The sequence below is a fragment of the Hyperolius riggenbachi genome, chromosome 1 (assembly GCF_040937935.1).
Source record: "Hyperolius riggenbachi isolate aHypRig1 chromosome 1, aHypRig1.pri, whole genome shotgun sequence".
NCBI classification, from domain to species: domain Eukaryota; kingdom Metazoa; phylum Chordata; class Amphibia; order Anura; family Hyperoliidae; genus Hyperolius; species Hyperolius riggenbachi.
The window spans coordinates 521,352,399-521,368,060 of NC_090646.1; the positions used below are offsets into that span (position 1 = coordinate 521,352,399).

At 43.7% G+C, this 15,662-nt stretch overlaps 1 protein-coding gene across 4 annotated transcripts in view; it reads left to right on the forward strand.

The window, feature by feature from the left end:
- Nucleotides 1-13,370, forward strand: part of ATXN2 (ataxin 2) — a 145,793-nt gene extending 132,423 nt beyond the window's left edge. For all 4 annotated transcript variants that reach the window (XM_068245574.1, XM_068245592.1, XM_068245582.1 and 1 more), the window contains 3 exons: nt 2,786-3,007; nt 11,800-11,965; nt 12,738-13,370. In XM_068245574.1, the coding sequence (XP_068101675.1) occupies nt 2,786-3,007; nt 11,800-11,965; nt 12,738-12,766 (417 nt within the window). In that variant the 3' untranslated portion in view covers nt 12,767-13,370. The remainder of the gene's footprint in view (nt 1-2,785; nt 3,008-11,799; nt 11,966-12,737) is intronic.
- The last annotated feature ends 2,292 nt before the right edge of the window (nt 13,371-15,662 follow it).

The window sequence follows — 15,662 nt, forward strand, 5'->3', positions numbered from 1 at the left end:
TGTTAAAATAAGAGTGGGGCGCAGAAGTTAAACACAACTGTCCTGAAGTCTTCATGGCAGAGGAGACGCTGCACCCCCCTCCCCTTCCTCATGGCAGTGTGGCAACGGCCATTTTTTTGAAGACTGCTTAAGGTCTTCGGAAACATCTGCCTGCATGGCCGTGGCCCACCCCTATCTCGGCAGCCAGCAATCGGGCAGCGGCTGGTGGGCTGTGGCCGCACAGGTGGACGTGGCCAGAGCCTTGGGGGATTTTGAAAACTTCCCGAGGCCCATAATGAGGGAGGCAGAGCCTAATTAAAAGGAAGACATCAGGACAGGTGAGTATTTAACTCCAAGACCCAATCCTCAAAGACCTAAAGCCAAATAGAGCCTGTAATGACAGGCTCTGTCTGAATGATTAAGGAAGACCAAGTAGTAAATGTCTTATCCAGCAGAGGTTTACTCCTTTACCAGTCATTCACTCTTTTTAAAGGGAACCTAATGTTAGAGGTATGTGGAGGCTGACATATTTGTTTCCTTTTAACCACTTCAGCCTACAGGGTTGAGAATTTTTTACATCTGAGCAACTTTCACCTCACATTCATTTGCCAATAACTTTATCATTACTCATCACAATGAACTGATCTTGTTTTTTCCGCCACCAATTAGGCTTTCTGTGGGTGGTACATTTTGCTAGGAACCACTTTACTGTAAATGCATTTTAACAGGAAGAATAAGAAAAAACGGAAAAAATTATTTCTCAGTTTTCAGCCATTATAGTTTTAAAAGAATACATGCCTCCATAATTAAAACTCACGTATTGTATTTGCCCATATGTCCCAGGTATTACACCGTTAAAATTATGTCCCTATCACAATGTATGGCGACAATATTTTATTTGGAAATAAAGATGCATTTTTTTCAATTTGCGTCCATCACTATTTAGAAGCCCATAATTTAATAAATCACATTGATATACTCCTTAGACATGAATATTTAAAAAGTTTAGACCCTTAGGTAACTTTTTTTTTTTTATTGTAATTTTTTTTTATTTTTTATTAATTTGTAGGTGGGTATTTTTTGGTGTGGGAGGTAAACATGGGATTTTACATGTGTAAAAATATATGTATTCAATGTTAAGTGATTTTTGGTGTAGTTTGCTATTTGGCCACAAGATGGCCACAGTCAAAAAGAAGATAGAAGCAGGGGAACTTTTTGATCTCAGAAAAGCCGCAGCGTCTAAAGAGACGCTGTCTGCTTTTCTCCGAAGGGGTCCGATCAGTGAAAGGGATTTATAATCCCTTTCATTGATCACTGGGCTAATGGCCCCCAGCGGGAGCGCACACGGGGGGGATTCCGCGGGAGCGCGCACGGGGGGGGGGGGGGGGGGGGGTGTTCGGTGCGTGCAGCCTAACTGGACGAAAATCTTCGTCCAGTTAGGCTGCAGTGGTGAAATATTGATATTGCCTGGCTGTCTTGCCGATACTCGACCTCTAATACTTTAGAACAAATCGGACAAGATTATCTGCATGCTTGTTTAAAGTGTGTGCTTTAGACCATACTGACTAGAAAGTTCAGCAGGACTGCCAGGCAATTAACAAAAGGAAATAAATATTGCAATATGGAACATACATTTAGCAGCTTCAATAGGTCTCACACTTCGGGTTCCTTTTAAAGAGAATCTGTACTCTAATATTCTTACACTAAAAAGCATACCATTCTATTCCTTATTTTCTCCTGTGCCCCTCTGTGCTGTTTCTGCCACTCTCTGCTGCAATCCTGGCTTGTAATTAACAGTTTTAGGCAGTGTTTACAAACTAACCAGCTTGTGATAGGCTCACAGAGTGTGCAGGGGGCCTGCAGAGGGTGTGTATCGCTTCTATCCAATCACAAGCAACCCTGCACATTCCACACATTCAAGCGGAAAGGAGATGAGATTTATTACAGAGACAGTGCAATTAGGGAAGGCTGCAGTAAGCCAGAGCACATTGGAACAGGCATAGGAACTTATAGGATAGAAGAACTAAGCTGAAAAAATTGTTAGTCTCTTTAAAGAGAACCCGAGGTGGGTTTGAAGAATATTATCTGCATACAGAGGCTGGATCTGCCTATACAGCCCAGCCTCTGTTGCTATCCCAAACCCCCCTAAGGTCCCCCTGCACTCTGCAATCCCTCATAAATCACAGCCACGCTGCTGACAAACAGCTTGTCAGAGCTGGCTGTGTTTATCTCTATAGTGTCAGTCTGCTGCTCTCCCCGCCTCCTGCAGAACTCCAGTCCCCGCCTGCATCCCTTCCCTCCCTGCTGATTGGAGGGAAGGGACGGGGGCAGGGACCAGAGCTATGCAGGAGGAGGGGGAGCAGCTGAGACTGACACTACAGATGTAAACACAGCCTCACAGCACGGCTGTGATTTATGGGGGATTGCAGAGTGCAGGGGGACCTTAGTGGGGTTTGGGATAGCAACAGAGGCTGGGCTGTATAGGCAGATCCAGCCTCTGTATGCAGATAACATTCTTTAAACACACCTCGGGTTCACTTTAACAAAAGTACCTCATAGTTCCCATTTGCTGATTATGTAATGCATAGTTAGGACATGCAGATAATTCAGGTGTGCCAACAAGTTGCACACAGCTTGGAATTGAGATAGTCAAAATTGACAGTAAACACTCTTGGCACAATTGTCCATCTGTGTACAGGTGCATGAAATTGCATGCAAGCCCAAATCGATTTATCCATTTGTACTTGTGTCTTTTGAATGACTGTTTTTTTTTTGTTTTTGTTTCCCCTTCTCTTTTGTATTGCAGCATCATCAGCACCAGGCAGCCCAGGCTTTACACTTAGCTAACCAGCAGCAGCAGTCTATTTATCATACTGGACTTGCTCCTACACCGCCCTCAATGACCCCAGGCTCCAATGCACAGTCCCCACAAAATAGCTTCCCCACTCAACAGACCGTATTTACAATCCATCCTTCCCATGTCCAGCCTGCTTACACCAACGCACCTCACATGGCTCATGTGCAGCAGGTAAATACATTTTTGTGCAGTATTAAAGCATTTTTATTTACTGTCTTTTGAAAGAAATCCTAAACATGCATTTATATAGTGCGTAAATGCTTGGATAAGGTTACTTTGTACATTAATAACTCTTCACACATGGGCACTGAGCAAAAGCATTAAGCCTTTTGTCCTAAAGCTGGCTACTAACGGTCCAATTTCTAGCGAAAAATCGTTCGAGCGATCAGAAATTCTAATCGGATTGGTTGTAAATAATCTCCATTGGTGGACACAATCGATTATGAATGAGTGAAAAAAATGTCGCCCGAATGAATTTTCGTCGAACGAAAATTTGGATTTTCTTGGTGGTCGTGATAGATAGGAAGCTATGATTGGTTAAATGATGGTGTAGTGAACGATTTTTCGTCCGATCAGAATTTCTGATCGCTCGAATGATTTTTCGCTAGAAATTGGACCGTTAGTGGCCAGCTTAAGAGTGGTTAATGAACTAATATCATTGTATCAACAGATGTATGCATTGCATGTTGCCCTGTACTAATGTGATGTATGAAAACATGTTCACACCAATCTACCATGACAGTTCACGCTAGAGGCGTTTTCCGCCTTTTTTCAAGCGCAGGTGATTTTTAAATTCGCCCACAAAACGCTTGTGCAGTAATTCCCTATGAGAGCGTTCACAGCTTAGAGCGTTTTGTTTCTGCTCAGCAAAGCGGTGCCTGTACCATTTTTGAGGTGTTTTTGCTATAATGGAAGGTATAGGCAAAACGCTCACAATCGCTTTGTGCAGCAATTACATTAGCGTTTTTAAGAATACATTGTACGGTATTTTCTAGGTCAAAGAGTTCACTTCCTTTCAAAACCAATTAGAAAAGCGATTTTTACAGCACGCAGTGGAGCGTCGGGAGGAGGGAAAAGCGCACAAAATGCAAAACGTTTGTTTTTAGATGTGAACGGGGCCTTAAAGGGTTTCTGAAGTGACATTATGAGAGCAACCTTTAAATGTACAATCCACATTCTACTTAGAGCTAGGTTGCGTCTTTTTTTTCTTACTGTAAGGATCTGCTCTAAATCAGTTTCTCTGCAGTTAGTTATCAGTGAGCTACACTACAGTCCGAACTGCTTTCTAATAGGCTGCAAATCTCTGTGGCCTAATCTGCATGTGCACACAGTAGTAAACACCTAAAAGGATTGGGCGTTGATCCCCCTGGCAACAGTTGCAGGTGTTTCTATCAACGAGCTTGGGCGGGACCAGTGGCGTAGCTAGATATCATGGGGCCCTCAGATGTAGCCACTCTTAAAGAGAATCTGTATTGTTAAAATCGCTCAAAAGTAAACATACCGGTGCGTTAGGGGACATCTCCTATTACCCTCTGTCACAATTTCGCCGCTCCTCGCCGCATTAAAAGTGGTTAAAAACAGTTTTAAAAAGTTTGTTTGTAAACAAACAAAATGGCCACCAAAACAGGAAGTAGGTTGATGTACAGTATGTCCACACATAGAAAAATACATCCATACACAAGCAGGCTGTATACAGCATTCCTTTTGAATCTCAAGAGATCATTTGTGTGTTTCTTTCCCCCATGCACTGAAGTTTCAGGCTGCTCTTTTCTTCCTGCAAACAGCTTTGCCCTTGTTTGTAATTCCTCAGTATGTGAAAGCCCAGCCAGCTCAGAGGATGATTTATCCAGCTTGTAAAAGAGAAGAGAGAAGCTGCTCTAATCTAAATAACACACAGGCAGTGTGCAGAGAGGGGCCTGGAAGGGTGAGTTCATAGCAGAACCACAACACTGAAGAACTTGGCAGCCTTCCAGACACAGGCTGACAAGTCTGACAAGAGAGAGATAAGTTGATTTATTACAGAGATGGTGATAGTAAAACGTGCTGCAGTAAGCCAGAACACATTAGAATAGCTTTTGGAACTTGTAGGATGATAAAAAACAGGATGCAATTTTTGTTACGGAGTCTCTTTAAGCAATGCTGCCTGCCTCTACCCCATGGATAGGAGTTAATTGGGCTATTTACATTCTCATGCAATCAACACTGCATAAAGTTAGGCACTGAAACAGTCAGAGGGTGGAGTAACACAAGAAATTTAACCACTTTCGGATTTCCCAGACGCATAACTACGCCCCTATTGACTTAATGAGCGGATCAAGGGCGTTGATAAACGCCCCTGCCGCTATTGTGCTGTGCGGACACGATCGCGCGCGTGCACGCGCGCTCCCGCGTGCGTGCACATGCGCGTGCACCAGCTTCATTTATCTCTGGGTGGGATTGATGAATGGGAGTAATTACTCCCATCACCAATCAGATGCCTGTAACCATGAATGAGCACTGCTATAAGCCAATAGCAGTGCTCATTCATTTGTGAGGTTTACAAACAATGTTGCCAGCACTTAAGAAGATACAGTTACCTTGTAATCACTCCTGAGAGGATTACAAGGTAACTGGATCTTCTTTTCTTGTAGTCTGACTGCCACCTAGAGGATTTTATAAATATACCAGGACTTATAAATAAATATACCAGGACTATATACCCCTGATCAACCCTGATTAACCCTGATTAACCCTGATTAACCCTGATCAACCCTGATCTAATCCTAGCCTCCCTTGCTTTTTTTTTTATGGTTGGAAATATAGAAATAGTGTATCTTTTCATTTTTTTCTCTTTTTTCTTTTTAAAATGCATAGAGAATAACATTATTACTAAAATAAAATATCACCCTTGAAAAGCCTAATTTGTGGCGAAAAAAACAACCTATAGATCATTCACATGTGATGAGTAGCAATAAAGTTATCAGTGAATGAATGGGAGGAGCGCTGAAATGTAAAAGTTGTTTTGGTTTTAAGGGGAGAAAACCTGTGATCCTGAAGTGGTTAATGGTGAATATATTTGGTACAACTTGGGCCCCCTCTGCTCCATGGCCCCATAGCAGCTGCTAAGGCTATTGCTACGCCCCTGGGCGGTACCTGTACATGTGCTTGAGCTTTTGCCAAATAGGACTCGAATGGTCACATCAGCCACGTTTTTTAAGGACCACTATTGCAAATGTTATAGCATTTCGGTAAAGTCATAAAATAAGCATCATATCAGTATAAATTTTTTTTTTTTTTGTAATTTGAAAAGCAGATTTATTTGAGATTAGTTAACTTCTGATGTACACCTCACTATAGTAAATGTGCAGCACGGACATCCAGAAACAGTCCATGCAAGAAGAAATGGGTGTGAACAGCAGCTAATTTGCTAGGGAAAAAAAATCATTTAAATTTTTCGAACTGATATTTCATGGCTGTTTTTAAGTGACCTTTGTGTTGACTCAGCAGAAAGATTCATGTATTGCCTCTGAACAGTGATTTCCTCAGTAGTGAAAGGGGAGTGCTGAATAGTGGCATTTCTCATGTCCCTCTATTCCTCTCTGCTATAATCAGACCTGTAGAGGCCCGTACGCACGCCTAACTTGAGGTGGTCGATAACTATCGCCTCAGCAGATAATCAGGCATGTACAGCAGCTGGCCACCAACCTGCGAGCAATCCGCTGGGTGTATCTACTCAACCCCAGCAACGCTGACCCTATTGTTTGCACCACTTGTAGTCCCTCCGATATCTGTCAGGTGTGTATGTGCCTTTACTCAGCTGTCAGAAGATAGTAAAACAATTGGCTGATAAAAACACAAACCTGTGACCCAGTTCAAACTGTATGGGGTGAATTAACAGCAGCCAGTTGCTTTCCTGTTGTACAGGAAGCAGTTAGGGCTTATTTTCGCTGGAATCAGAAACCATGCTGCGGCTTCTGTTCTGCTGTGTAGCCACAGCCCAAATCGCTAAGCCATGCCATTGTGCATGGCTATAGTGATTTGGCTGTGGGCTGCAGAAATCTGCAGCATGGCAGACATAATCTCACCTAAGTGTGATCTGGAGGGCAGGCCATTCAGGAAATGCACAGCGTTTTCGCACCTCTCTTGCCTGTGGGTGAACACTGCAGATTGGTGACGAATTCGTCACTAGAGAAATTGGCCCTTTGTCTTTTTGTTGTAAGGGCTGGTTCAGACGGACGCTTGCGGAGCGTTTACCGCAAGCGTTCGGAACGTCGCGGTAAATGCTTCCATTCAAGTGAATGGGAGCGTTTACACTGAGCTTTTGCGCGCTTTTACCCGAACGCGGCGTTCGGGTCCCGATTTTCGTTAGCGTTCGAGCTGCCCCTGGAAGCGACATGTTGCTTCCAGGGAGCGGCCAACCGACGGCTAATGTTCCCCTAGGGGAAATAAAAACTCGACCGCATCGGAACGCGACCGAAAGCCTGACCGCGCAGCCGCCGCAACGCCCCCAGACGCGACCCCACACAGACGTCCGTCTGAACCAGCCCTAAAACATGTCTGTCCTATTAGTTGCTAAATTCACTACTGCTGTGCTAAGAAAGGAATTCTGCTAGCCTACTCTCTGAAGCTGAATTTCCTACTATGCCTTTACAAAATTAACCTTAAAGTTCACCTGAACTGACAGATTTTTTTTTTTTAATTACCATTTGCCTGGCAGTCCTGCTGATCTTTCGCTGCAGTAGTGTCTGATTTGCACACCTGAGACAAGTATGCACTTAATCCAGTCAGACTACAGTCCAAGCACTTGATCTGCATTGCTTGTTTAGGGTCTGTGGCTAAAGGTGCATACACACATCAGACTATAGTCTTTGGAAAATGAAAGATCACAGACCAATCTTACCACCCTTCATGTAGTATGAGAGCCATACTCTACACAGTCTTTTCTATGGAGCTGAACTCCCCATAAGATAAAAATCTTTGCAAGATGCTGCAGTGCACACACATGCTGTACAGACTCAAAAGATCTGTAGCTGCAAAAGATCTGTTCCTGCCAAAAATCCGTTCCTGCAAATTGCAATGATAGTCTATGAGATCTGCAGATCATCATACACACATGATTTAACTGACATTCATCTGCAGATCAGATCCACCAGGATGGATTTTCAGATCTGCAGATGATTGCTTGATCTGCAGATGAATGTCAGTTAAAGAGAGACTGAAGCGAGAATAAATCTCGCTTCAGACCTCAGTTAGCAGGGGCATGTGTGCCCCTGCTAAAACGCCGCTATAGCGCGGCTTAACAGGGGTCCTTTCACCCCCAAATCCCCCTCCGTAATGCGGGGGAGCGCTTCCTGGTTGGGGCAGGGCTAACCGCCGCAGCCCTGCCCCATGCGCGTCTGTCAGCGCGTATCTCCGCCTCTCCCCCGCCCCTCTAAGTCTTCCTTCACTGAGAGGGGCGGGGGAGAGGCGGCGATGCGCGGCTGATAGACGCGACTGGAGGCAGGGCTGCAGCCGTTAGCCCTGCCTCCAGGAGCGACCAAGTCTGCGACCAAGTGTCGCAGTGGGGGGTTTGGGGGTCAAGGGACCCCCGTTTAGCGGCGCTATTGCGGCGGTTTAGCCAGGGGCACATGTGCCCCTGCTAACTATGAGCTCTGAAGCGAGATTTATTCTCGCTTCAGAGTCTCTTTAAATCATGTGGGTATGTTGATCTGCAGATCTCATAGACTATCATTGCAATTTGCAGGAACGGATCTTTGGCAGGAACAGATCTTTTGCAGATACTGATCTTTTGTGTCTGTACAGCATCTGTGTGTGCAGCATCTTGCAAAGATTTTTTTCTGATGTGGAGTTCAGCTCCATAGAAAAGACTGTGTAGAGTATGGCTCTCATACTACATGAAGGGTGGTAAGATTGGTCTGTGATCTTCAATTTTCCAAAGACTTTAGTCTGTGTATGAGCCTTAACCACTTGCCGACCGCGCACTCATACCGCGCGTCGGCAAAGTGGCAGCTGCAGGACCAGCGACGCAGTTCTGCGTCGCCGGCTGCAGGCTAATTAATCAGGAAGCTCCTGTCAATTCACGGTGAGGGGCTCCGTGAATAGCCTGCGGGCCGCCGATCGCGGCTCGCAGGCTAAATGTAAACACAAGCGGAAATAATCCGCTTTGTTTACATCCGTACAACGCTGCTAACAGTAGCAACGTTGTACCAGATCAGCGATCCCTGGCCAATCAGCGGCCGGGGATCGCTGTCACATGACAGGCAGGAGCCTGTTAGAGGCTGCACAGGACAGATCTGTTCCTGTGCAGTCTCGGATCTCCGGGGAAGGGAGGGAGGAGAGAGAGGGGGGGAATTTCGCCACGGAGGGGGGCTTTGAGGTGCCCCCCCCGCAACACCCAGGCAGGAAGGAACGATCAGACCCCCCCAAATGTTATGTTTAAGGGACAACTAAAGTAAGAGGGATATGGGGGCTGACATTTAATTTCCTTTTAAACAATACCAGTTGCCTGGCTGCAGTAGTGTACGAATCGCACCAATAACAAGCATGCAGCTAATCTTGTCAGATCTGACAATATTGTCAAACGCCTGACCTGCTGCATGCTTGTTCAGTGTCTGGCTAACTATATTAGAGGCAAGGGATCAGCAGATTTGCCAGGCAACTGATATTGCTTAAAAGGAAATAAATATGGCAGCCTCCATATCCCTCTCACTTCACATGTCCTTAAAGGTCTGCCTTTATTGGAGCTGAATAGTAGTAGGTTTGTTTTTTACACCTGTTAATAAGAGAAGACATGAGTTTCCAGGATAGACCTATTTATGGTCAAGACTAGTGATAGTTATTCCTCATGTTTGTCACTTAAGCTGGCCATACACTGGCCCGATTTGCGCCCGTTTCGACAGCAGATTCGATCACTGGGATCGAATCTGCTGCCAATCGTTCATGCTACACGCCGAATTTCGATCCATTTCGTCCGATCGCGCCGTGCGGAAAAAACCCGTCGATCGCCCGCGGGTAAAGAGCGCATCGCTAGCGGCGTTCGAGTGCCCGACGGCCGACGCAATAGAGCCTGCATACATTACCTGCTCCGCCGGCACGACTACCCCCGGTCACCGCTGCTCTGTCTGCGCTCTGGTCTCCAGGTCCGGCATGCCTCACTTCTAGCCCGGCAGGAAGTTTAAACAGTAGAGCGCCCTCTACTGTTTAAACTTCCTGCCGGGCTTGAAGAAGTGAGGCATGCCGGACCTGGAGACCAGAGCGCAGACAGAGCAGCGGTGACCGGGAGACTGGAGTCGCGCCGGCGGAGCAGGTAATGTATGTGGGCGGGGGCAGCAGCAGCAGCACCACCACAACAGATTGTGAACGGTTTCAGGCTGAAATCGGTTCACAATCTGTTTGCTGTAAAGGTAGCCATACGATCCCTCTCTGATCAGATTCGATCAGATAGGGATCTGTCTGTTGGTCGAATCTGATGGCAAATCGACCAGTGTATGGCCACCTTAGGGTTTGCATTAATCTCCTAGCATATTTTGGTGTTATTGAATAAGAAGCTTAGCAAGTCAGCTCCCTAACATTCCTTATCGGACAGAATTCCAGAGCTAATCTGGAAAGAGGAATTGCCTTCTCATTTACTAAACTGCTCTTCTTGGGCTGTTTTTCCACCTACTGTCAAACTGCATATCTTCTATATATTGTAGCTTCTAGTTCTGCTCCAGCCTCTTTAAAGGGAAGTTAATACCAACAGAGGCCATTTCCTTATACATATCCCATAGTATGCTTTTGAGGCCTTTGGGTTGTGATGATCTTCATTGCTGAAATAAGTATACTATAAAAGGTAGAACGATTGGGATAGGAAGGGAACACGCCTTCTGTTTTGTATTTTAAGTTTTGATTTTGCCTGACAGGTGAAAGGGAGAAGTGAACTTGTGGCAACTTGAGTGCTGACATTTACTTGGAAATCTCAGTGCTACAGCTATTTAGCACAGACTATAGCATCTTACAAAGAAAATCATTGACCCATAAAGAATCGTAGAGGACTAATGTAACGATAGATGCCAGTAAACCTATAAATACATGTAGTAGTACTGTATTGGTTATACAGTAAACCAGATAGTACTGTACTTTTTATTTTCCACTCGGCGTGTTCTAAAGCCTAGGTTTTCAACACATGGTACATATATTCTTGGGGGTACTTGGAGGGGTTCAAGGGGTATGTGAGATGACTTTATTTACATCAAGGGGTACTCTGCAAATACAATCCTATCATAAAGGGGTACATGCTTTTCTAAAGTACACAGGTTTGTTTGTTTTTTGTTATGCTGGATACACACTGAGATTTTCTGGTCGATATACTGTCAGATCGATTTATTTCCAACATGTTCGATTTGCTTACCGATAGTTTTCCGAGCATTTTCCGATCGATTTCCTATTAAAATGCACGGAAATCGATCAGAAAATGCACGAAAATCGATCGAAAAGCAAATCGGACATGTTGGAAATAATCGATCTGACAGTAAATCGACCAGAAAATCTGTGTGTACCCAGCATTGTTTCTTTACTACACAATCCTCCTATATGCTAGTCTTAAGGTGGCCACACACCATACAATAAAATGAACTGAATTTACGGCAATTCGATAAATATGATCAGATCTTTTTTCCATTTTTATCAATCCGGAATGCAAGAAGTTTTTCTTTACATTTTTTTAAAGATTGTAAGGTGTGTGTTAGATTGACAATTTAGTAATATACACACCCTAGCAATTTTCTCAGTTTCCAATCATTTTTATCATAATTGGGGGGGGGGTACACTGACTGTGGTACATTGGTCATATTTTTGAAATGTTACGATCAGTCAGAAAAATTGATTGCAATTCTTGAATTGAACAGAAATTTAACAAATGGTATGGTGTGTGACCACAGTTTTTATGCTGTTGCTTTTAGTATTGCATTCATTTTAATATCTTTATCTGAATCTGTGCTGTCTAGGCTCATGTACAGTCAGGAATGGTTCCGTCACACCCAACAGCCCATCCTATGATGCTGATGACAGCACAGCCACCCGGAGGTCCTCAAGCTGCTCTGGCACAGAGTGCCCTACAGCCCATTCCTGTTTCTACAACTGCACACTTTCCCTATATGACACATCCTCCAGGTGAGCAGCTGCATTAGACTGCCAGATACAGTATTCAGACTAGTCATGGCTGTAAAAATAACCAATGCAGTTAACTCACTACTTCCTAATTGAGTCTAGTCTGGCTTTTTTTTCCTGAATGTTTACACATTTTGCACACTGCTCTGTTTAACCATTTGCAGAACGACGCAGTTGAAATCTACCTCCTGCATGTGGCAGCGCTAACTGACAGGACGTGGATTTCAACCATCCCGCCACGCAGTCACGCCGCTCCCACCGATTGTGCAGTTTTCTCCCAGCCGCAGGTCCCTCTCTATGACCGCAGAGCTCTGAGCTGGTCAGGAGCTGTTTTCATTGGCTCCTGGCCCTATCATCACTGTAAGCCATTGACAACCGGGTCAGGAGCCAATGAAAGCGGACCCTGGCCGGCGCACAACGCTCTGCCGTCAGAGGGACCAGCGGCGGGGACAGAACGTGTGACCGCCCGGAACGGCGGATTATTGTGGCGATTCGTCAGGAGGCAGCGTTTTTACCGTACCAGCAGTATCTGGTCCTTAAGGGGGTAGAGACTGCTGGTATGGAAATGGTTAATGCTCCACATTAAATATTGTCCCTGGTGCCATTAAAAAGGAATGTCATCTGTGATCATTGATCTGCTATAGCTTACCCACTCAATCTAGTGAATATTGTCCAGCGCTGCGTAATACGTTGGCGCTTTATAAATACAATAAATAATAATAAAAATGTGAATGACTTTTACATCGTTGTAACAATTGTTTTTGTTGTCTTCTAGTGCAAGCACATCACCAACAACAGTTGTGAATCCGGAGCTCTCTGAAAAGGCTGGAACCCTTTTGTAGGCCAAAAAAAAAATATTTCCCACCTTCTGCTTCCTTCCAGTGGAAGTCCCACCGTCTAGAATTTCCCATTTTTGTCTAAAAAAATAAATCTTGATTTCTGCTAACCTCCAATAGGAATGCTAACTGATCATCTGCAGTGGGAGAGATTTGGACTGAATACAGGAATGTAGGAATTTGCAAGCTTACACTGTACCAGTCCTCCGAAACCCCAAACTTTGCTTGCTGATAACTGGAAGTTATTTATTTTTAATGGCCCTTCTAAGTTATGAACTCATCAGCTAGCGGAGGAAGTAACACGAGTGATTCTTGCTGCTATCTTCATCTTAAAAACAGAAAGAAAATCAAGACTCTAAAATCCCTTTTTATGTCTAAACTTGAAACCAATTCAGTAAAGATTCTTATCATCAAACTGTTGGATTATTATTTATGAATCAGGTTTGATGTGGCTGTTGCCTCACAGCAGCGGTGTAACTTTTAAGTTAAGGAAAAAAAACTTTTACTTTGTAGATAATATAAAATAAAAACAAAAAAAAAATATAAAAAATTAAAAAAGTTTTAAAAACTGACTGCTTGGCTTTGTGCCGTTACTCCTGTGGACGGGTTGTATTTTGTATCATTTCTGCAATGGCTGTCACCTGCCCTTGTGATGGATGAGTGAATCTTTGCATATTCTTGAAGCATAAAAAAGCGCACACATTTTGTGTGATGATCTTGAGGAAGTGATCTTTGAAGAGTAAGGTATTTGGTCTGCTGTCATCATTTCCTTGAAAACTCTGGTTTGCTTTCTGAGAACTGGGCCAAGTAATTTTCTGTTGCATAGAGCAGTTTATCAGAATTGGTTGGTTGCCAGGGGGAAATTATCACATTTCAAATGCAGAAGTTCTGTATCTGGTAGTTGAATGATCATGCAGCAGTTTTAATCACCAGCTGGTGAAAACCAATTTATTCTAAGCCAGTATGGCTACATCTTGCCTTTTAGTTTTTTTCCATTTATAATAGATTTATATTTTATGTTTATATAGTGCTCTATTATGCAGTGCTTTCCAGACTACCTAGATTGATTCATGTGTTTCTTACCAAGGGGCTTGTGGTTCTCTGATCCGCTTTAAAGGTATAAGCTCTCAAAACTGCAGCTTACATGTTTTGTAAAGATGATAGGACTAATAACCTAGTAGTTATCGATGTTCAATGAGATGCAAATAATTCCAAGTTGATGCAAATTTGTGTAGATTAAAAATGGACTAATAAAAAGTTGCAGCGGCTTTTTTCCATTGGTCTGTTTTCAAGCTGCACACACTGCAGGAAAGTATTAAAAAAAAAAAAACAGATATCAGCTAATTGGTTTCTATTTACTTATCAGGAACTGACTGAATTCAACAAGAGGACAAGCTTTTTTGCATAGATAACACTTAAAGGGTTTGACCTGACCATAACTTACAATCAGGAACAAAAGATGGATAGTAAATTTGGGTTCAGCGCAGGAAGACAGTCTCTGATACAATCACTTGTAAACACATATAGGGGGAGTATGCCACGCACCGCTCCCCCTCAAGTTGAATAAATTCACCGGATCCGCTGGCCAGATTGGGCCCGTCAGCGCATGTGGGGTGTAGGCCACCCCTCAGCCACCTCGGCAACCTCAGCTGGGCACTTGTAATTCTGAGCGAGACACTGCTCTGTCCAGCGTTGGAATAATAGTCCAGTGAATTGAACCTGTACCTATATTCATTATTTTGCGATTACAGCAGCTAGCCAGTCACTGGGGGACATTTATCAAGAGACAAAATATTAGACATTTCTGCACGGATTTCTAAAAACCTACTAACACCCTAAGAAATCGTGCAGATTCCTTCTAAAACCGTTGTAAAATAGGAGTCTCACAGTGCAGTGTGTGAGGGGAATTGCTGTTGCTGAGGTAGCCAACACACCTGCTGTATTGAGAGCAGCAGGCACTGTAGAGGAATTCAGCAGGGGGAGGAGCACCACACAAATCATGTCTAACCTGCAATTCTACATCTGTAGAACTGCTATCAAGCACTTCTTATGCTGGGTACACATTATGAGATTTCCCACTCCATTCGCGGCTCGATTCTATTATTTCAAACATGCTCGATTGGATTTCAATCGTTTTTTTCATGTTAAGTATGCAAAATCGACGGCAGGAACGATCGACATCCAATCGAGCATGTTTGAAATGATCGAATCGACCGATTCGATCCCGCGACTCGAGCAGGAAATCTCAACGTGTGTACCCAGCATTAGGCTCCCTGCACAGTGCAAATCTGATTCTGTTTCCGATTTGCAATTCCGCAACAGAAAAATGGAGGGAAAAATACACAGCATGCAGTAACTATTAAAAATCGGAATCTGATTTAAAAGCAGATTAAAAATCTGAATCGCATGCAGTGTGCAGGGAGCCTAAATCTGCGCAAATTTAGGAATGGATTTGCACTTTTCTTAACTGTAGTGCAGTTCTAGAAATTCAGGCTAAATTGCTGCTATTACCTAAGATTTAAGAAGGTTCTTATCATGCAGGACTGTTCTCCCTGCTGGTTAGAACAGATTAAGAAGAAAAAACTGTTGGTAATGCTTTTATAAATCTCCCCCAATGTCTTTGAAGAAACTGTCCTAATTACCCACTCCCCTTTGTTGATGAAAGGGTATTGTTTACTTATTTGACCCCAATAAAACAATTAGCTTCCTGAAATCTGTGGCCAGGGACAGCTGGGCAGGCCGCCTGAAGTAGGTTAATAAATCTACTTTGAATGTTAAAAGGGTAAAATGGAATTTCATTTTAATGAAACATTGTTGGCATGCATTTTTCATGTGCTATTGAGATGCCCTGGGTGCTAAAAATG